The sequence below is a fragment of the Sycon ciliatum genome, chromosome 8, assembly GCF_964019385.1.
Source record: "Sycon ciliatum chromosome 8, ocSycCili1.1, whole genome shotgun sequence".
Lineage (NCBI taxonomy): Eukaryota > Metazoa > Porifera > Calcarea > Leucosolenida > Sycettidae > Sycon > Sycon ciliatum.
The window spans coordinates 19,935,969-19,959,558 of NC_088650.1; the positions used below are offsets into that span (position 1 = coordinate 19,935,969).

A 23,590-nucleotide genomic window follows, 5' to 3' on the forward strand; every position below is an offset into this window, starting at 1 on the left:
CTGGGAATTTTGGTCAGAAGGTAAAGGGTTAAAGGGGCACTCCGGGAATTTTTTCGGTGGTGTGTTCTCTTCATGGGGGCCTTATATGGCCCCCAAGGAATGGGGAATCGCGAAAACTAGACCCAAAAAGTCGATATATGAAGCCAGGGAGGGCCAAGTTTGTCTCCTCTTTTGATGGTTTTGATGACGTCACGTGTGATTAGTATTCAAATTCTCTGCACTTGAAGATCTTAGTTGTTTGAATTTTCTGGTGATGAAGAACGATGTTTGGTCGACATTCCCAAGCTTCACAACTGCGGACATACTCTAAGGAACCTGAAGGACCCCCTGAGGTGCCCCTGGTAGAAGCGCAGCCTGATGAGGGCCAGGAGATTGGAGCGGACGACTTCACTGGTCCGAGTACGAGGATCCCGAAATTCTCTATACGCCGTGAGGCATATGGTCAGAACAGTTTTGTTTAGACAAGCTGCAGCGCTCTCTCGACAGCGAAGGTAATCGACTGCCCTCTGCATCACCCCACATTTCTGGCAGGAACACCAATCGTTATTTCGTCTTCGACCAGTGAAGTCGTCCGCTCCAATTTCCTGGCCCTCATCAGGCTGCGCTTCTACCAGGGGCACCTCAGGGGGTCCTTCAGTATGTCCGCAGTTGTGAAGCTTGGGAATGTCGACCAAACATCGTTCTTCATCACCAGAAAATTCAAACAACTAGGATCTTCAAATGCAGAGAAAGTTGAATACTAATCACACGTGACGTCATCAAAACCATCAAAAGAGGAGACAAACTTGGCCCTCCCTGGCTTCATTATATTGACTTTTTGGGTCTAGTTTTCGCGATTTAAAAAAATAATAATAATAAAAAAATGGGCAATTGCATATCGGAGCTTGGGCCATATAAGGCCCCCATGAAGAGAACACACCACCGAAAAAATTCCCGGAGTGCCCCTTTAATCATGATTACATTGGCTCACTATTCTAGTTATCTCTGAATGTACTAATTGTTGCAGATTGCCAAGAAAGCGTACAGCGATGATATGACGAACAACAAGCATGTGTTACTGCAAGAGCTGCCCAACAAGGTCTTTGTGCTCAACAAGGCTGCTGACCGCCTGGAGGTAAGTTATTGTTTGTATGATGGCCGATGATGGCCGATGCGCTGCCAGCCTTGTACATTTACTGTGCTGTTATTTCTTCGTGCCGCACTTCGTTCTGGGCACACTCAGCCCGGGCCTCTCCACCTGTCCTTGGGAGTGGGACCGAAAACTGCCCGTGTCTCGTAATAAAATCGTCGCACAGAACCTCAGCGTATAGTTCTGATCCACTGTGCTGTCCCCGACAGGCGAATGAGTGCAGTGTAGATCTAGGTGTTAGTGCGCTGTGTAAATGGATGGAGTAATGAGTAATGACTCAAATGTTTCCATTGATTCCACCACGAAACCGTGGCAACAGGCGGAAATAAAGACTAGCACCTCTAGATAGGGCTATTAAAGTGCACTCGGGATCAGTGCTGGCATTTTTGTAGAGAGAATTGCAAATCTATTTCGTCACGATGCTGGAGTGCATGTACACACTCTCGTAATGTTTGGTTGACAGACTAGCGTATTCTCTGGAGTATAAACTGCTGCACTTTAAACACCAGTAATTCACACAAGAAATGTCGGTGCTGCGTAGGCTTGTACTACCATGGTAAAATCAACGCTGGTAAATAGGGTAGATGTCTGTATTTCGTGACCAAAAATCTGGGTGCGGCTTAAACGCCAGTGTGGCTTAAACGCCAGTGTGGCTTAAACGCCAGTGTGGCTTAAAGGGGAAGTTAAGGCAAAAATCAAAATTTCACCAGTTGTAGTCTTCGGGGTGCTGAGTCGAATGGTCTTGGTCCGAGAAAGCTGAGACGCTCCCTTCCTACTTGAATCCCAATCGAACTCGTGCACTTCCACCGAAACTGGGTGACTGCGCCCTACTAGATGGGGATTTGTATGCAAAATCTCACTAAAAGCGCCATTTCGTTCTTATAAAAGCACGGATGACCGCGATTGGCCCATATGTTGTAGTCTTTTGGATGCTGAGTCGACTGGTTTTGGTCCGAAAAGGCTGCGATGCAGCGTTCCTCCTTTATTCCCAATCGAACATGGTTGAACAAGCGGTCACGTGCTCCTGCGTACACCAGTCACCTGGTCACCGTGCCTGCAGGGTACAACTTACTAGCCTGTTTGACCTTTTTTGGGTGCACTCCTGTCACTCGAGTTGAACTCGAGTTGAACCTTGGTGTGAAATGTGTCGCCTGCTGGCGTGGTGACCAGGTAATTTGGGCACCCAGGAGCACGTGACCACTTGTTCAACCATGTTCGATTGGGAATAAAGGAGGAACGCTGCATCGCAGCCTTTTCGGACCAAAACCAGTCGACTCAGCATCCAAAAGACTACAACATATGGGCCAATCGCGGTCATCCGTGCTTTTATAAGAACGAAATGGCGCTTTTAGTGACATTTTGCATACAAATCCCCATCTAGTAGGGCGCAGTCACCCAGTTTCGGTGGAAGTGCGCGAGTTCGATTGGGATTCAAGTAGGAAGGGAGCGTCTCAGCTTTCTCGGACCAAGACCATTCGACTCAGCACCCCGAAGACTACAACTGGTGAAATTTTAATTTTTGCCTTAACTTCCCCTTTAAACGCCAGTGTGGCTTAAACGCCAGTGTGGCTTAAACGCCAGTGTGGCTTAAACTCCAGTGTGGCTTAAACTCCAGTGTGGCTTAAACTCCAGTGTGGCTTAAACTCCAGTGTGGCTTTTATGCTCGGGAAAATACGGTACTGTAAGTGTACAGTGCATCAGCCACCATACACAAATATCTTACCTCCAGTGGGGTTTATTATTTCAACTACTCTATGTTCTTCTAAAACAGACCAGAAAACACCACAGAATGATATGCGGGGACATCACATTTCCCCCTCACTGCAAGGGGACTTCTTCAAGGTAGAGAGAGAGGGGGGGGGGTCAAGCGAGTGTCGCCGCACTTAATTAACATGGTTTTGCTGCACACAGCTGTGAAATGCAGCACAAGATAATGAATATTAGATAAGAAGCACACAATCATACCCATAATTATTGGGAGACAAACAAGAATACAGACCAGAGAATAAGTCAGGAATGCAACGGGGGAGGGCGGGGAAAGAGAGAGGACACTTACAATGTCGAGCAGCTACAAGTCGCAACAAAGCTCATGGAAGAAAATAGTCCACACCAGTTACCATAAAAGCTTTTCAAACTTCTACTGCAGGATTACTCCCCAAGTTGGGTTGTGTGGTATTCAAAAAAGCAATCAGGGTGCAGGCCCACGTTGCAGAGGTTGCATTCATAAACGCTCCTGGCCTTCGGCTTGCCCTTCTCCTTGCAGAGCATGCAATCCCGTTGCGGTGTAGTCTTAGTTGTTTCACTTTTGACCCGCACAATGAAGTGCTGACCAACAGTGCAGTCTGGAGGCCTTTCAATTGCCGCTTGAGTGGATGCCTTCCGCTTCCGACCACTGCTTGATCCGGTTTTCTTCTTTCCTAATTCCACCAGTGACTCGGCAAGCTGCGCGCGGAAGTCAGCATGCGTCATGGCCGTAGCGTTAGTTGCCAATCCGGCCATCCCCAATTTGTGTATGACGTACGCATTGCATATCGCCGTGTTGATCAGTGCCCAAAAAATGGGATGCCACCATTTGTTGGACTTCACTTTCGTCACATAATCGGTCCGGAGCTGGTCTGCGACATCGACCCCGTCCGTAAAATGGTTGTAGTCGTTGATGACGTTTAGTCGTGTTCCGGGTGACTCTACTGTCTTCCACTGGCCAGAAGCAGCATCATAGGCGGGGTGCTTCCGGCTGTACTCAACGTTACATTGTGTAGGACGCGGTGGCCAGTTGTTACCATGTTGACGGGCTTGCTGTCAAAGACGCTCAGTGCGACTACGTCTCCACGGGCAGCCCACTTCACAGTGCCTTTCTGGGCAGCACGGTCAGCTTGCCACTTGGGTGTGTCTTGCTTCACTTGATCAGGCACTCTGTTTGATCTTGCAGTGCATGTGTACACGTGGCCGCTCTTGGGCAAGAGCAACACTCGAGTACAGGTTGTCCGCAAAGATATGATAGCCAGCAGAGTACAGGTTGTCTGCAAAGATATGGTAGCCAGCAGAGGGAAGCATGGATGAATGATAGAGCACGGCATTAAACGTCTTTGCCAAACCCTGCTTCATTTCGGGTATCAACGGGTCGAACTGGAACACTGTAAAATATGCATATCCATTCGCGGGATCACATATTGAAAAGGTCAAGAAGCCGTCTCCAGCTCGCTTGAACTTGACACGTGATTTCAAAGACGACCGGCCTTTAAATGGAATGTCCATCTCATCCACGGACACCATTCTTCCCGGTTGGTAAAGAGACGTCGAGTTGTCTTGCACTGCATCCAGCAGAGGACGAACAGTGTACAGTGGGTCATGATTGGGAGATCACCGAGGCACTTCTTTAGTCCGGTCAGCTAGATGCATAAACCGTTTGATTTGCTCAAACCTCGTGAGACTCCTGGCTTCTCGCATCTGAGGCATGCTGTGAGCGAAGCTGTCCTTGTAATAGTGTTTCATGGATGGGTGGTATGGATGCAGAGAGTTGCAGACAACCATACCCAGCCAAGCGCACAGTTCTTGCGAAGTCAGTGGTAAATATGGTCTTCCATGCTCCGCAGCACTTTCTACAGCTAGCTGGCTCTGGTAGAGATTGGTTTGCTTGGCGATGTCTGTTACCATTTTATCTGGCACAAACAATTTGAATAGGCCAAGGGGATCCATTAGCTCTTCTACCGACACATTTTTCCTTAGACTTAGCGACTGACTGGCGACTGCTGGAGAAGCGCTGGCCGGCATTTCCTGCTTCCAGCCAGAATTGATCGAACCCACGTGTGGGTCGGCTGGTGCAGAAACGGCAATGGCGGAAGCGGCAGCTGCGACAGCCGCTGTCGATGCTTCGCCTTCTTCTTCAGGAGCATCCGACGCTGCTGGAACATCGACATCATTATAATCCTGAGTCGACACCAGGTCGCCAGGAACATTCTCATCACCCGAGTTCGTCTCCACTAACTCAAGTTGCTCTTCCTCCATTGTGAAAAAAACAAACCATAGATGTAGGGTCTAGAATGTTTGCGCTGCACTAAAACTAACCGTACTCGAAGAAAAAAATGTTCATGGTCTTCAGCAAGAGAACCCTTCGTACATTCTACGTATGTGGGCACAGGCGTCTAGTTGCCATAGCAGCCAAGTGGGCTCTCAAGAGAGCTCAAGATAACGCGCGGGTGAAAACCCTATAAATAGGGTTTGACAACAGGCTAAGAGCTATATAGCTGCTCTAGCACGAGTCCATAAACAGGAGTATGTAACTGTGGTCTGTTTTCTATGGGCAGATGCATGGCCTATTCCATCATGTGGCTGCAGTCCACGCACTGCGGAAAACACCACACTTTCCCTCTGGTTTCAAATGAACTTTTTTGTATGGAACTGAAGTTCATGCACGGTACCCCTAATTTAGGTATCGCGTTGGTAAAAGTAATGTTTGCACGGTCGCGCTACCACCGGCTATTGTGTGAGAAACACAACCAGCTTAGGAAGGTCCGCTTGTACCAGGCCACCGCCATGCCTGATTAAGCCAGAGTCACGGGCAGATGCGGCGCCTAGTGGCGAGGGTGAGGTGGTAAGTCTCACAACCTCTGCCCGACAAGGGGGCGAACCTCGTTACCTGCATCCATGTTGTACATGTACTGAGTAGTCAGTTGACCTTGTGTGTCAGCACGTTGTTCACTGCATGTAAAGTGGCTCACGCATACAGCACCGCATTTTTGTTCGCACAGCGCAGATCTCGAACTCGGGACCTTGTGATCGCATCGATAGTGTAACAAATTGAGCAAAAGGGGATGTGCTGAGATTGCGGGTTTGAGTGCTTGAGTACAGGCACTGCGTTTGACTCGCGGGCTGGATTTCTTTGGTCACGATTGTAATACCAAGCAACAGCTCGAAGTATTTACCCGTATGTCCGCGCCATGGAGGTATATTCGATTAAAGCCAGTCTCAGTGGATTATTACTGTAGCTTTCATCCTTGTGGTCGCACCTTCTGCCTTCACCGTTGCTTGTTTGTTGTTTCATTCCGTATCGTTTCCTGCCACTTGCATATACAGTGTTATTTTGTCCTTCTAACTCAGGATTTTCTAAAGTTGTTTGATTGGGTATATGTAGCCAGTGCTACATAAGCTGCTGGTATAGACAGCAGTAGGTTAGCCGAGATTGGGTAAACCATGTCCTTTGCTGATGCATATGTATGCCTGTGTGTCATATGCAAGAACATTCACACAAACAATCACACAAACACGCACGCACACACACACACGCACGCACACACACACACGCGCACGCGCTCACACACACACACACTATGTGCTGCTATACAATGAGCTTGAAGATGGTTTGTATGGAGAAGTGGCCGTATCTTGAAGGTTGAAAAGTGGTATAAAGACATTTGACCGATAGAGCGTGCGTATAATATCTCGTATCCATCATGTATTCAAACATAGTTGTTGTGCATTGATGTGTGCTACTGTATTCTGCCCAGATGTGCGTGGGTGATGCTCATATACCTATGCAACATGTCACATCAGAGCATATTCGCAAAACCGAGGCTCTGAGAGCCGCTGGTGGACGCAACATCATGTGTTCAGCTCCACTAGGGACGAGTGGCGGTGGCGGCAGTGTAATGGGTGGTGTGAGTGGCCGTATTGCAGCCGGTGGCAGTGGCGTGGTGTCATCGGCTGCCAAGACACACCATGACGCCTTCACTGGTCACGGTCATCGAATGACCGAGCATGTGAGTCTGCATTGCTGTACTGTGCGCAAGTGATGAAATGATGTGAGCGAATGTGCATTGCTGTACTGTCCACTAGCAGTGAAATGATGTGAGCAAGTGTGCATTTCTGTACTGCCCACTAGTAGGAGTAATGAATTGATGTGAACTCGGGCACTCAACGTGAACTCGCGCATCTGCGTACTCACATCGACACATTACATTTCTGTCTGGTGGGTTTCATTTTCCCCGACAACTACTTCGTATTATATTTCGCTGGGCAACACGTGTGCAACACAGAACAATTCTGTGCCAAATATGCACATGTAAGTTCATAGGTACGCGAGGCTTCGCGCAAGTGTGTAGTGGACTGTGGTGACGTTTGTGGCTGGACCCTTGGTAGTTTGTAAAAGTTGGACGGTGTGTGACAGCCGAGCGTTCTTACTGCTTGGCGGCGAATTTTCTTCAAAGTGTCGACTGGCGTGGTCTATGTTGTGTATAGCGTTCACTTACTACTTCTGTATTGCCTGTTTTCTCTGAACTGCAGGCACCAGCTGCTACGGGCCTGTCCAGCCTGTATGAGAGATCTCCACGTTCTCAAGGTTTGTCTACATCGTCGTCGTCTTCAGCTGCACATGCCACAGCCCTGCGCCACTCTACAGACCAAGCAGCAGCATCCAGGCAGTGGTCACTACCAGCATCTACGACTGCATCGGCCTATTCTTCACAACCAGGCGCAGCAGCGTCTGCCACATCAGGAGCCTCCACAGATGCGCATTCCCCAGTGTTTTCAAGCCAGACAATGTTCCCTACTTCAACTGTTGGTTCTGCTGCTACACAACATAGTGGAGGAGGCGCTATCCGTCATGCTGCTGGTAGAGGCAGGGGACGTGGTGTAGCATCTGCTGGTGCTGTTGCTGGTGCTGCTGTTGGTGGTGCTACCATAGCCTCAGCGTTCGCCTCCGCCGACATGCCCATGGTGCAGGAAAACCGGGTACGCGTATCTCCCAATGTTAGCCACACCACCTGGTCACCGGATTCAGCTAGCTTGGTCATGGAGGTTGACATTGCTGGTGTGTCATCTCCTGAAGACTCGCCACCCTGCTCCGACGGCAGTGAAGGCGAGGAAATTGCCTACAAGGAGGAGAAGCCACGCAAGCGCCAGTTCAAGTCCTCTCCATCGTCGCTTGTAGTTCATGCCTTGGAGCAGCGTATTGTTCAGCTGACGGAACAAACTAACATCCTACAGGCTAAGCTGGTGCAGTGCTCAGATGGACGTATAGACGTAAGTAACGACTATTTCTAGTTGTACTAGTCTCCGTACAGCTAGCCGTTTCGACCTTGTTAAGTCTGTCACTGGAGCTCAGGGTGACTATGAATAGAGACTGAATAGTGACTTCCTCTTTGTATGTGATGCCTCTGATGTAATGGGGAAGGCATATTGATCAATGATGGGATGCCTCGTGAAACTCAGTCATGCCCTTTTTTTCGCACATATCGAGGGAATCCCGAATTTGATGAATGATGAGGGAAAATTGATGTTACTGTTGTTCATATAGAATGTTTACCTCTCTTTGTTTTGTCTTTGTCTTTGTAGGATCCTGTCAATATGGAAAGGAAGAAACAGCTCACTAGGCAAATGGTGAGTTAGCCTTGAAGTGTGTTGGTCTCTTTTATTATTTGTAGCATTCTATCCAATTGTTGAGAATTTTTCCCCTCTCTGTCTCTCTCAATTTCCCGCCCGTACTAACTTTGGGGCAAGCTAATTTTTTTTAACTTGTGGAGCCGACTTGCACGTAATGTACAAGTTGGTTGTTTTTATCCAGTGGAGGCATGTGTCCATGGTATATGTACATTGTACATTTAATAATGATGTACACAAGGCTGATAGCTGTGGTAGTTGGGTTTTGAATTGTAACTTTTGTTTGTAAGTTATCTGTCTCTAGGCCCTGGGGAAAATCCCGGGTGAAAGTCTCAAATTTTGCTGTGCAAATTGCGGTAAAATAATTTTGTCGAAACTTGAAGTGTAAGTGTGATTGTTTATTATACAGGGAAACTTTTCAGTGGATTGCACAATCTACTGGTTTGCCTGACAGAGAAAGCTGTCTCTCACAAAAAAAACTAGATCCATGTCTAAGTAATGCACTGCAGCACATGTTTCCAAGAAATCGTCTCCTCCGTGGAATCAGGATTTTCCTCGAAGACGGATGTAGTTATGCTTTGCTCTGCTTTAAAAATTACTTTCTTTGTTGTCTTTCCACAGGCCACTCTGCAGACACAACTGGATGATTTGCATTCTCAACGTGTTGAGCAAACCCAATTAGCATCAAACGCTGCAATTGTGCCAGTAGATTCTGTCGAATCCGACTCGCTGGACTGAAGCTAATCACAACTGACACGACACAGTCTCTCTCTCTCTCTCTCTCTCTCTCTCTCTCTCTCTCTCTCTCTCTCTCTCTCTCTCTCTCTCTCTCTCTCTCTCTCTCTCTCTCTCTCTCTCTCTCTCTCTCTCTCTCTCCTACTTGGTCCACTGCGGGGATGCATTGTGGTATTGATGGCATTTGATGCAGCAGGTCTAGGCCTGGGCCTGTGATAATGCAGTTGCGTGACATGTTGCCTGCTGTATAATATAGCATAGCGTACTAGTAACATTTGCCGGATAAGAGTGAACAAAATACACCATGAAAAATAAAATGTTTGCATGCATATCCCACCCACATTGAAGTTTTATTCTCTTTTTGATGTTCCTTTCATTTCCCCCCATTTTTCTGCCTACGTGTGGTACTAGAACCATCACCGGCAATCGTCCTTGAGTCTTTTGTTTTGTGTGTACATGAACAACCGTACATGGTGCTGTGCCAATATTGCTTGTTGCTTGCTTATGCCGCACCAACACCATAACATTCTCATTATTTGTTTTGTAGTGTTGTCTACCAAATGTTTTAAATCTTTCTGCATCATAATTACATTTCAACCATGAATTTATAGAACAACTGCTAGGTGAAAACTACTAAATTTGCAAAAAAGTAACAAAATGGCTGCCATATTTTGTGAGAAAGCTGATTAGGCTGGGCAGGCCATTTACGGCAGCAGAAACCCCCAGATTGAGGGGGGGGGGGGTATGGCCTACAAGAATTTGGGGCACGAAACAAAAGGAGAGGGGGGGGGGGGGGGTTCTGTCACACCAAAATTGCCACCCTTTTCGAGTAGGTTAAAAAAGTTAGCAGCCTTATTGATGGAAGAAGGCGAATAACTAGTAGGGTAGTGTCGTTCCTCTTCAAAGTGATGCAACTGCTTTGATTGCTGCCTCTTGAATGTCCCCAGCGGACGTGATGGCAAGGCCACTTTCCTCCAGCAGCTGACGTGCCTCTTCAGACTTGGTACCTGCACATACACACCACCACCGCCAGCAGCACCAACCGCAGCAGAAGCAGCAAGCAGGCACACACAGAAAATGGTAGATGCACATACATACCAGAGACCTATCAGAGCATACAAGATGAACACATGCACACCAGGGTTGTAGCCAGGGGCATGACAACCCATGATTAGGACACTGAAAGCAGCTGTACGACATGTCCGTTTAGAGAAAGTAGTGCATGCAGGCGACCAGGCTCATGCGCCTCTTTAAACAGGCCTGGTGCGAGGTGTGAGACAATAGCAAAAAACGTTATGTTGTAACGGTATTACCGTAAGGGGGAAAATACCGTGATTTGGTTTCGACCTTTAGCAAGATGCACGCTATTTTTAGTACGCTGTTGCCACGAGAATAGCTTTCGTTTCGCGCGGTACAAGCATTTATGCCACCAGCATATACGTGATACAAGCATTTATGCCACCAGCATATACGTGATACAAGCATTTATGCCACCAGCATATACGCGATACAAGCATTTATGCCACCAGCATATACGCGATACAAGCATTTATGCCACCAGCATATACGTGATACAAGCATTTATGCCACCAGCATATACGTGATACAAGCATTTATGCCACCAGCATATACGTGATACAAGCATTTATGCCACCAGCATATACGTGATACAAGCATTTATGCCACCAGCATATACGTGATACAAGCATTTATGCCACCGCATATACGTGATACAAGCATTTATGCCACCAGCATATACGTGATACAAGCATTTATGCCACCAGCATATACGTGATACAAGCATTTATGCCACCAGCATATACGCGATACAAGCATTTATGCCACCAGCATATACGTGATACAAGCATTTATGCCACCAGCATATACGTGATACAAGCATTTATGCCACCAGCATATACGTGATACAAGCATTTATGCCACCAGCATATACGTGATACAAGCATTTATGCCACCAGCATATACGTGATACAAGCATTTATGCCACCAGCATATACGTGATACAAGCATTTATGCCACCAGCATATACGTGATACAAGCATTTATGCCACCAGCATATACGTGATACAAGCATTTATGCCACCAGCATATACGTGATACAAGCATTTATGCCACCAGCATATACGTGATACAAGCATTTATGCCACCAGCATATACGCGATACAAGCATTTATGCCACCAGCATATACGCGATACAAGCATTTATGCCACCAGCATATACGTGATACAAGCATTTATGCCACCAGCATATACGTGATACAAGCATTTATGCCACCAGCATATACGTGATACAAGCATTTATGCCACCAGCATATACGTGATACAAGCATTTATGCCACCAGCATATACGTGATACAAGCATTTATGCCACCAGCATATACGTGATACAAGCATTTATGCCACCAGCATATACGTGATACAAGCATTTATGCCACCAGCATATACGTGATACAAGCATTTATGCCACCAGCATATACGTGATACAAGCATTTATGCCACCAGCATATACGTGATACAAGCATTTATGCCACCAGCATATACGTGATACAAGCATTTATGCCACCAGCATATACGTGATACAAGGTGAAATGTGTACGGACTACTGTAAACCGGGAATGATTATTGCCATGGTCTAATTTCTGCGAAATTCGCGACCGCGCGGAAATCGCGAAATTTAGACAGCACGAAAAGGAGATCCATGGAAGGTGTAGCATGAATGCCACAGTAGCAAACTCTGCAATCGCAAAATTAAAACCTCGCAAACCTGTCCGGATTCCGAAAACGCGAACTAAAAACGCCGCGAAAATTTCACGCTTTACAGTATGCAATATTTGGACAAAAAACGTACCGTTTGTCACAACGATAAATCAGCCCCCATAACGTTTTTTAGGCTGCATCTTCAACGCTATTTGGGTGATCAAGGTACGATTAGCGTAAAAAATAGCGTTACCGTTGTTTGCTAAGGGTGTCTATTGTCATAAGTCTGGGCAGTCAGCCGGGAATCAATATCCGTCATGTCAGGTGATTCATGTGCATGCACTTGAGGTGAACATTGATAACATACCTGCTAAGCGTACAACTAACGGCAACTTGAGACCAGTCTGTCGGCAGGCTGAGATGATTCCATTTGCAATGTGCCGGCAGTCCACAATACCACCAAAGATATTTACGAGAATAGACTTGACCTGGACGTGGGAGAAGAGTGACACACAGAAAAGCACACAACAAGTGAAGATCAGGATTCTGAAGAGGATACTACTGAAGTACAGTGGTAGCGACGTCAAATCCTATTCCAGAAGTGGCGCGCTGGCACTGCACCAATGCAGTACAGTCAGACCTCGCTTATCCGATCCTCGTTTATCCGGATCCCTCGCCATCCGGAAGAAAATCGCTGGTTACCGATGTGCAGCATATGTTATGCATACAACATAACTGGACCTCGCGATCCGCATACCGGTGCATGATTTTGTGTACGAACTGGTTAAAATGTGTACAAAAAGCTTCGTCGTATCCGGTTGCATGTGGCTTGCAGAAGCTAGAATCAGGGAGTTGTACAAGCAAATGAGGTCCTTGACATGCTGGGTGCATGGGGACAGCACTCAGTTGCATGCACTTGTCATTTTTCTCGCTTGTTTTACATACTGGGCACGCTAGTTGTACTGCATAGGACCTGTCTACATGTATGTACGATGTCACTGCTTCTGATATGCCACATGCATATACAGTATGTGTGTTCAGTTATCCGGTTACCTCGCCTATCCGGATATTTTTGTGGAAAACAGATGTGTGCGGTTAAGCGAGGTCTGACTGTAGCACGCAACAACATACCGTAACGGACGTATAAGCACATGCGCTTATAAGTGAATTTTTGCTACGAATCCAATTTTCAAAAATGAAATATTTTCACCTAAACGTGCATGTGCAATCAGAGTTCGTTTGCCAGAATCTTTGTGTTTGACTAGGTCTTGTAGTGTCAGTTTCATGGTTCCTGTATGCTGTTTACAGACTTATATCCGTGATTGTGTCAAAGTGATAATTCTGGTAGTGCTTCGCTTACAAGAGTATGCACTTGTAAGTGAGAGTGCGTTTATATCCAAATACAGGCGCATGTGCCTATATGTGCGTTACTATGGTAAGCCTCAAAGCATGGGCAGTGAGTGCATGCATATCTGCAACTGCTGCACTGTATGCATACACGCATGGCGCATGGTGCTGTTTTTAAAATAGTCACACTATGAACATCATGTCATGATCAGGGAGAGGTTGACAGTACAACACTTACATACATGTACACACACATAGAATGCCATAATTATAGGTTAGTGCATGGCAGGGAGGGCCTTATGGCTTGTTAGTGCCCGAAAGGTTAGCCTGAGGGCCGTAGGCCCGAGGGCTAACCTGAAGGGCACAAACAAGCCATAAGACCCTCCCTGCCATGCACTAACTATTTTAGAACGAGGTTACATGCATTATCTCACTTCCATTATGCTTGTGTACCAATATATGGGGTAGTTTTGTGGTTTGTGTGCAGAGAGACTTGGTGTGGTATGAAAGAATATTTTCTTCTGGTAAGCTATGGTAACTCAGCACCACTTAGGACTACTAAAAGTAGAATGGAAGCAAATGAAATGCTGGGCTCTTATTGCGAGCTTCATTCTTATTCATATACATGTATGTAGCTTGTGGAGCTATTTAGGGGCTTTGAGAGCCCCTTGTCGATAGCTCTAATGACTTTGATCCTCGCTTTTTATAGGTTTCCGCAAGCTGTTTACAAAGAAAATTCGTACAGATGAAAGAATACGGGAGGCAAAAGCCGTACACACTTCTGAATTGCGTAGCTTTTAGTAGTACACCGTACACGTTATGCAGAGTTCATTATCTGCACCGTACTATTATGCAAACAGGGAGTTGTACGCACCAGTTTAGAGTATATTCAGCGGGCTTTAAACTAATCCAAGGCCCTCGACGCGTCATCAAGAGTAGTAAAATAACGATTGAGCGGGCTTTAAACTCTGATAAGGCCCTTGGCGGGAATGTCGCTGATTGGTCGTTTCCTGGACAACGAGACAGACCTCGTTCTAAAAAATATTAAAAATGTATTTATGGCTATCAGCAAGATCAGTTGTGCGGTCACTTTCAGTGACGACAACCACTGAAGATACTCACAAGAAAACGTTCAGGTTACCTTTCATTGGCCTTTGTTGGAACTTGTTTGTGTTGCAATGACAGCACAACTTATCTTGCTGATAGCCATAATTAAATTGTTGTCACCATGACGTTTATTTATAAAAAAATATCTTCACACCTTGCTGGCACGCCAGGGACATGCACACTATTCGCTAGGATTTGTTTTAGCTCCGCAGCATTCGTACATGATAACCCAGGGGTCGCATTCCGGTTGATAACACTGTGATAGTAACATTTACAACAGGTCGCGTTCAGACAGTCGTGGGAAACCGACAGAATGGGAAAGTTGTCATGGTAACATGGTCACGTGTTATCTACTTCCTCTGGAAACCAAAAAACTTGTGAATTGGGTGAAGGCTGTCAGTTCTTGTGAATTGAGCTCTGAGGGATCGACCTGTGGTGGTTCCAAGTGAGATTCAAATGGTGCCAATTTTTGTTGTATAATAGCGCACATGCTTCAAACAAGTAGATCCATTCATTGTCTTGAAATGTTTATGTTCCACTCAACCAAATGGCCTGAGCACTAGAACTCTTTAGAACGTGAATATAAAGTCGTGAAATTTTTTTTCTTTCCAGAGGAAGTACTGCTTGGCATACAGTGCAGTGCAGTGTGAATGGTTATCACAGTGAGTTTCACACCGCTCCGTACTGCTGTGTGAATGGTAATCGCAGTTTCACACCGCTCCGTACTGCTGTGTGTTCACGTTAGTCTGAACACGCTCTGCGGAAGAATGGCAATGATGCGGCAGGAGCAGAATGATAACGCACCCTCCCTCTCTGTCCATACAATTAAAAACAAAGCCGGGACCACTGCACACATGTGAAGTTGTGCTCAGCGAAACCCGACCCAAAGTGAACACTTGGCGCCCGAAACTTGCACAGCCCTTGTATTGGTATAAATGTGGTTGGCCGTACACATGCAACAATGCGGTGATGTAATCGCAACTGGTCTAGGGCACCGGTTTTGCTCTTTGGGTCAGATTTCGCCGAGCGCAACTGCACATCGAGCACAGATTAGCTACAACCAAGAGTTCATAACCCCAAGAGTGTGCAACTGCCTGCACAACCTCTATGTAGTGCTGCGACGGCAGAACTTCACATCACGTGACATGGTTCAAAAGGTTACACTGGCAAACAGTGCAAAGTGACCACAAGAGAGTTGTACCCAAAGCTGGGTTGCGTACAACCCTGTATCAATCATGCACAGAGTGCAAATAATGTGTACGGGTTCATCACGTGATGTGAAGTTCTGCCGTCGCAGACCCCATAGCTGGAGTTGCACACTCTTGGGGGCTATATACTCTTGGTACAACCAAGAGTCCATAACCCAAGAGTATGCATTTGTGATTATGGGTGCATGCGCGGCGCGCTGCCTTCATTACGTAACTTGCCTTCATCACGCTCTGAAAGCATGCATTCAAACTCTCAATTTCTCGCACGAGCCCATCCGTTTTTGCTCGATTCGTTCCAGTACCTACACAATCTCTGAATTCTGGCGCGTGAACTCCAGTTCCGTACGAAAGTTCATTTCAAACTGGAGGGAAAGTGCGGTGTTTGATTTTCCGCAGTGCGCGGACTGCAGCTGAATGATGTAATGAAGGCAGCGCGCCGCGCATCTGGCCCATAGAAAAGAGATCACAGTTGCATACTCTGGTTTATGGACTCTTGGTACAACTGATACAACGCTGAGTGGTGATCTCACACCTCAAAACCTATTCTCCGTCTTTCTTCTGCTACTTACCTTGGGATCACTGGAGATGATGTTGAATGCCTCAGTCACTTGATGCTCCTGCACTCCGCCACCCACATCGAGGAAATTGGCCGGATCACCTCCATGCAGCTTCACGATATCCATAGTGGCCATAGCAAGACCGGCTCCATTCACTGAAACCACACAAAACAGCAATGTTCAATGAGTACAATCATGTACAAAATTGAAAATGTAAAAAAAAAATGAAAGGACACATAGGTACATGTACGAGATATGAGTAACTGTCCACCACTGCAACAAGATATAGAGAGGTTCTGCGAAACGAAAATGCGTACGAATTTTCGCGACGGGCCTTGTGAAAAATTGTGCGAATTTTAACTTTATGCTCTGAACATTTTCCCAGTTCGCACTCGTGCACGTGCACATGGTGAACCCAATGACCACTTTCGATCTCACGAAACTTCGCATGAAAATTCATTTCGCGTTTCATGCAAGTTGAGAAAGTTCGTGCGAAGTTTCTCACTTCATGATGCAGAGCGAAAGTTTGTACGCACTTTCGTTTTGCAGTACCTCTCTGATGAGAAGTAAGAAAGTGTGATAAAGTGTGAAAACTGAGCACAAAACTGACAGACTATGGAGGCATTTAGCGACCTGACACTAGCTCCAAGCCTCTAACACATCTCCAGCGCGCAAACCAACAGCCTTCCAACTTGGAAGGTAAAAAGGTACGGTAGCTTAGGAATGAAGAGGGGAAGGTGCGCACAGAGAAAATGTGCACAAGGCAAGTCCCACAGCAACAAAGAATGTTCAAAGCAGCAAAGCAACACACCACCCAACTCGGGCGGGTCAGAATAGATCTCATTACAGTGGTGGACAGTCAATCATAACCTGTACCCATGTGTCCCTTCATATTTTGAGCACATGTACATTCATGTACAGTACTGGAAACTGAAATCCGACCTCCTGAGCGGTGCGCTCACATCGCAAAGACCCAACACGGGATGGTAAAACTACGAAACAGAGACCGCTAGAATGTGAACCCACCGCTCAGGGGGTCGGATTTCAGTTGCCAGCACTGTATATGGTATTGTGTGGTCTGCCAAGCCATGGCACAAAGGTTCCATCACAGCTGGAGACAAGAAACAGCAGTCTGTCAGCCGACAAATATCACACAGAGAGTATGTCTACAGTAACTACCCATTGACTAGCCATCCACAGCCCTACTATTTAGAGTTTGTTTCAATGCCGTTTCCGTTCAGGCTGCACTACAGTACACAGGCATGAGACAAATGTTTGACATCACTGTCCAGACATGACCAGTTCTGCTTGATGAAATCTGATCGTGTGAGTCCAGTTTGCGTCCTGCATCAGTTTACAGCCCAGTGTTCACTAGTCTGGGGCTGCACAGTGTCCACTGGTCCGGTGCTGTACAGCACCCGGCGTGACATTGCCTCGCATGATGGGATTTCATCGAGCAGCACTGTAAGATTTCTACCAATGTCAAGCTCACCCAGGCAGCCAATGTTTCCGTCCATCTTGATGAAGTTGAGACCACAGTCGGTGGCACGCACCTCCAGAGGATCATCCTCAGCCGTGTCCTTCAGTGCATACATGTCCTTCTGACGGTAGCTGGCATTGTCATCAAAGTTGATCTTGGCATCGAAGCACACCACTGTACACCACCGCAAGTAACAAGACAGCAGTGAAAGTGTACTTAGAAGTACTACTACTTCGAAGTAATATGTCTGCAAAGAAATGCCTCCGGATGGCATACTGGCCACATATCTAACACCTATGTACCATCTACATCTACTAGTAATTGTTCACTGGCAAATGTATGCATGGCTCAACTCCCATGTAGAAAGAATATCTTCCTGCTTGTCTGCACATGGTTGCCATTTTCTAAAGTAGAATGAGGTGATTGGAGATCTTCTCTTAGCAGGATAGTCTGTAAGGCAACAGTGGTCAGATTGTGTGTAGGGCAACAGTGGCCAGACATGCTTCACTTACCACCACGATCAGGACTCTGGCCGAGTGGGTTGATTTCTACTTGTGTGGCATCTTTCTCCAAAAACAACTTGTATAGCTGCATCATCTGGTGGCACGCCTACAAGAGTATGATAAAGTGCAAAGAGAAACATCTCCTTTCACACAAGAAACACAGAAACCTGACAGAATCGACCACAGATGTGACGGCGATGATCAAAATGTCATCTCATTTTGATCACTGTAATACTAGCGGCTGATTCTGTACACACACGCGCATGCACGCACCCACGAACGCACACACACACATTGTGTCCAAAATGATCCTAGACTGCACGTTTGCAAACAAGCAAACAAGGATGACACCACCACTAACTTTTGTAGTCAATGGTGATGCGTTCAGGAGAAAATAGCAGGAATACCAGCAGTAACAGCAGAAACAAACTCACACGCACGCACACACATACACACACGCACACACATACACACAGATACACACACACACAGATGCACACAAAACACACAAAACACACACAAACACAAGCATACGTAACATACCTGCTCTCTCAGTTCACCTTCGAATCCAAGATTGCCGGCCAACTCTAAAACCTTATCTTTGCTGGGACCTTCTTTAATGTCGATAGGAAGCTGCAATGGACACAAAAAAGAATTCCAGTCAAACAAAACATTGTTTTAAAAATATTTCAAGTGTGAAGCGAAGAGCAACCAATAGGAGGAGATAAAACTAGTGCAAAATCCATCTCTCCAAAAGAGCCAGGACCAAGGGACATGCAGTTCAATAACTAACTCCATCAACAAAAAGGCACGACAAAAAGGAAAATTACTACGACATGAGACTGAGAATATCACTACCTCAGGCACACACTCACACTCACACATGCGCAAAGAAAAGGTGCGTATTTACATCTAGCGCGGATGGGAAACTATCACTTGGTTTATAAGAACAAGCGAAGGTGATAGAAATGGTGCAAGACTCAAGACAGTTTCTTAGCTCATTTTTCATGTATTCCGCTGATGAGAAAATGGGCAGAAAAGACTCTGCACAACACTTGACTGAGCGACGAAACTAGCAACTTTCTTGCACTGCGTTGGCTTTAAAAAAAATTACGGCGGTACAATCACGTTTTAGGTGGAAACAGAGCTCCTGGCCACTCAATACAGGAAATTTAGAAAATTCACCGCTACCATACTGCACTCTCTATCAATCCATACAATTCATTCGTCATTTCTTGAATACATCACAGTCGCCATAGTAAGTATAACATCAATGTACAAAACAAATTCAAGTACTACTCAGTAACTCTGTGTGCTGGTCACGTCACACCAATATACAGTAATAGCAAGAGTATATAACCCCCCAAGAGTGTGCAACTCTGCATATGGGGTCTCCGACGGCGAAAACTCACATCACGTGTCTCACATACGCTCCGTACTACGTACAAACGAAGGATAGCGTGCACGCAATCCGAATATCTGCCATGATCATGCTGGGGATTTGCATACGCGCAGCGAGTTTCTGTCAGAGAAAGCTTTTTTATTACTCCGCTGCTCGCTAAAAACGGGCTGGAAACATACAACTGTGACAAAGGGTATCATGAGTTGCACACTCTTGGGGGGGGGTATATACTCTTGGTAATAGCACACATCACTATGCACAACCAGATACTAGAGACGGTGAGATTGGCAATGAAATGATCACAAACGGTGACACAGCCAGTAATGGACCATCCAGTCGGTGATGGAGTAGGTTGTAATTGGGCTGACTGAGAAAGGAGTTTCCAGTATCAAAGCCTACTAGAATCTGCTGTATCATAACTCACTGTGAAGATCTGGTCGGGTTTGTGCTCAGCCACCCACTCAATGTCCATGCCGCCCTCGGGACTTCCGACCATGACGGGACCACCCATGCCACGGTCCAGGATGATTGAGAAGTATGTTTCACGCATGATGTCCAGGGCTTCCGCCACCATTACCTGCCATTGGAAAACAACAACAACAAGAACAACCACAACGACGACGACGACAACAACAACGTGAGAATAAAGATTTGAAACAACAACGACAGCAACAACAGCAACAGCAGCAGCAGCACCACCACCACCAACAACAACAACAGCCAGTCACCTCCCCTGTTGTGCTTGTGCGCCATCACCAGTCTAGAACACAATCGATATCGGCCGGTCGTGACCTCGATCAGATCCAAGTGATGCAGACGCTACGGAGCAAGCACAATTTGCAAATCCCCGGGTGAAGGTGCACCCAGTTTAGTAGACTAGTGTCTGGGTGCTGTGTGATCGTCTGTGTGTGAGTGCTACAAGGATCGGACCTCAACACCCTGTACACTAAACAGCACAATAGAACCTGGTGGTACATACCCGCGATACATCCACACCTTGCTCGCCGGTCTGTTTGGTCACCAGCTTATAGCCGATCATCTTGGATGAGACATCTTCAACCTCCTCAACCCTGACAAAACAGAACATGACAGAGCACAGCAAGACATGTGCTTAGATGTGTAACTACCGTATTTTGCGGAGTAAAAGACACACCTAGATATTTGTCACGAAATACAGACATCTACCCTGTGTTTCACGATTCACTCGACCATCGTAGTATAAGCAGCATCGACTTTTTGGGGTTTGGGGGTGAATTCTGAGTGTGTACTAGTACTAAGTGCAGTGTTCCATATTCTACATTGTACTTGAGGGTCTGAACAGCATCTCCAGAAGACAAATAAAAAAATCAACGGCACTGCGAATGTCCACTCTTTATCCACAGCAAAAGGACACGACGCAGTGCCACCAACATTTTAATGTTGTTTCCTTTCACATCCAGCAAAAACGACGTCACTAGGAAACGAGTGCTAGTACTAGTAGGGTGTATACAAAAATCTCTCCTTCCTGCCTTGCATCAGATCTCAGCTCTGTCTTGGTAATATAATGTCATACCATCACAAAGAACTAATGCCAATATGCTACATGTAGTGATGAAACCTAGTGCATGTACACCAGCAGACAGGCAGCGGCAGTGAAGGATATTCATTACTGCGCCCAATCAGAGGCAAGGTCTCCTCCTCCTTCGGCACTAAAACTAGCACAACCTTGTAGGGCCAATCCTTACTTGTCAACAACCTTGACACCACCCTTCATTCCACTGCTCAGCATTCCCTTGCCACGGCCACCGGTCAAGACAAGTGCCTTCACAACATACTGCTTGGCACCATGTTTAGCTGTACGCACACAGACGCACATCCGGATACACACACACACACACGCGCGCGCGCGCGCGTGTAGAGTCAGGGCAGAAATAGCATGTAGACAACACACAGAAAAACCGTTCATGTGGTTCCAACCTTGGTGGGGACTTAACATGTACACATTTTCTACCAAATTAAATTGGCCTCTCTTCCGTATTTCAGTATAACCATGGTCAGTTTTCTCCGTGCACCGTATCCTTTCCTCACATGGTTGCATATCTGCTATTTCTTCTCTCGCCCAAGTCATTAGGCACAAAGCGAATATATGGACTCAAGTATTCCACCAGTTTACGTCAAACAATATGCAGTTGATGGCAACAAGGAGAGATGATTGAGGCAACTTCAGATCACCTAAACTGTTACGAGCAACTCAGGATGAAATTTAGAAATCCACTCCATTAATTTCGGAGCAAGTAGAAACTAAAAAAAGTCATCGACACGGATCTCAAATCTTGACATGCACACGAAAGTTGTCGTGGATGTTTCGTGAACTCTGTGCAATATCTCTTGACTCTGCAATGACTTCTCCAATGAAGCACGATCTGATAATAAATTCGGTGCACGTAGACAAGTAAATTTCTTGAATTTAGCTGATTTCCATGGACATGCTTCTAAGCACAGGGCTCATATTAAACGTGGTGTGTATATACAGAACATGCAATACATCTCCAGTGCAGTGCTGTTGTGCTGTTGATCAGGCTGATAGGACAATTGTCAAATTGTCAATTTCAAAATTACGAAGTCTCAATTCAAAATAAATCAGTATAGAACTAACAGAGTAGATCTTCGGCTACGGTTTTGGCTTCCTGCGCATTGTGGGCAACGCCAAATCGCTGCACAGCCACATCGTAGTTGTGTAGAAGCTGCTTGCTGTCACTCTCGTGCAGGTTCAAGCATCGTACACTGACACCAGCTGGCACCTAAAACAGCCAGCAGCATGGATAACCACTCGAGTTATGAACGTGACAATTGAACTTGGGAGAGATCCAGACATCCTGCTGTACCTGAGGCCTTTGCAACTGGCCAGAGAGAAGGCGACGACCCAGAACACGAGCAGCCATTGTTGCACTTCTGTTTTCTGCAACACATGCACAATTTCGATCTTCAAAAGGCACCAAATCTCACCAAATCAATATTTTCGGGAAATGCCCTACTTCATGCATGTCGATTCGGTACAAACCACCATGCATGGTGTTGCGTGATAATGGTGTGGCCTCAGACCCAGACTGTAGTCATCAAAGGGGAATATCGTAACATTACGACTCCATCGGTCGCGACTTTCTACTCCGATCCGATACTGCACGTACTGGGCGATTATTAGTAGGGAGGTTTAGTCCCACGTAATCCGTGGGTACTTTACGTGGGTGTACCACGTGATACTCAGTGACCCACGTACAGACGTTTTCTGTTTCACGACTTACCGTGTATGGAGGCTCACCCACGTTCCGCCAGAACGTGGGTGAAAATCAGAATGGAGCGCATTGTGCGAGCTGTGAGGGTGCTCAGCTGAAGAAGTTTCCGAAGCACGAAATCAAAATATTCGATGAGCTTCTTAGGCCGGGGTAGCTTCGTCTTTGACCAGGTTTTGACCTTTAGCTTCATGCTTTTGTTTGTTCCGTGTGACTAAACACAACATTGCAACGTGGGTGCCCTTCATCCACTTTACGTGGATCACCCACGTACGCGTTTCCGTTACGTGGGAACTAAACCTCCCTAGTATTAAATATTAGTACATACATTTTTTTTTTTTTTTTTACTACAAAGCACTGGCCAGCAACATAAAAGGGGAGGTAGACAAAGTGGACAAGCGAACATTGACAACACAGATGCAACTCTTGTTAGTACTCGTACATGTAGATCTACCATACCAAGAGTCCGGGGGGGGGGGGGGGGGGTTATCTTGGATCTACGTACAAGTGTAGAACTCATAATCAAAGCTATTGGCGTATTGACTATTGGTTGACAGCATGAAACAAGGTGGAGGCCCTGGAGGGTGTCCTCCACCTACATGCAACTACTGGTACATGTATGTAAGTCCTTGACCTTGTTTCATGCTGTCAACCATGGTCAACCAACAACATGCGTGAACCGGGCCAACCAGCTAAAACAAGGTTATATCAAACTACACGGTTATGTCATGGTATGACGACCATGGCATAGGCCGGAATGGGCA

The 23,590-nt window shown here is 46.3% G+C and overlaps 2 protein-coding genes across 2 annotated transcripts in view; one reads left to right on the top strand and one right to left on the bottom strand.

The window, feature by feature from the left end:
• LOC135822260 (deubiquitinating protein VCPIP1-like) overlaps positions 1-9,905 on the top strand; it is a 24,244-nt gene extending 14,339 nt beyond the window's left edge. The window contains exons 10-14 of the mRNA XM_065334987.1: positions 1,007-1,114; positions 6,634-6,885; positions 7,409-8,146; positions 8,459-8,503; positions 9,125-9,905. Of these exons, the coding sequence (XP_065191059.1) occupies positions 1,007-1,114; positions 6,634-6,885; positions 7,409-8,146; positions 8,459-8,503; positions 9,125-9,241 (1,260 nt within the window). The 3' untranslated portion in view covers positions 9,242-9,905. The remainder of the gene's footprint in view (positions 1-1,006; positions 1,115-6,633; positions 6,886-7,408; positions 8,147-8,458; positions 8,504-9,124) is intronic.
• Positions 9,786-22,575, bottom strand: LOC135822261 (succinate--CoA ligase [GDP-forming] subunit beta, mitochondrial-like). The gene is made up of 11 exons (XM_065334988.1): positions 22,422-22,575; positions 22,193-22,337; positions 21,282-21,390; positions 20,537-20,627; positions 19,982-20,134; positions 18,699-18,788; positions 18,165-18,261; positions 17,665-17,826; positions 16,185-16,327; positions 12,321-12,441; positions 9,786-10,245 (listed from the first exon to the last, which is right to left on the bottom strand). Exons 1-11 carry the CDS (start codon positions 22,476-22,478, stop codon positions 10,139-10,141), a joined length of 1,275 nt encoding a protein of 424 aa, XP_065191060.1. The 5' UTR covers positions 22,479-22,575; the 3' UTR covers positions 9,786-10,138.
• Between the last annotated feature and the right edge of the window lie 1,015 nt (positions 22,576-23,590).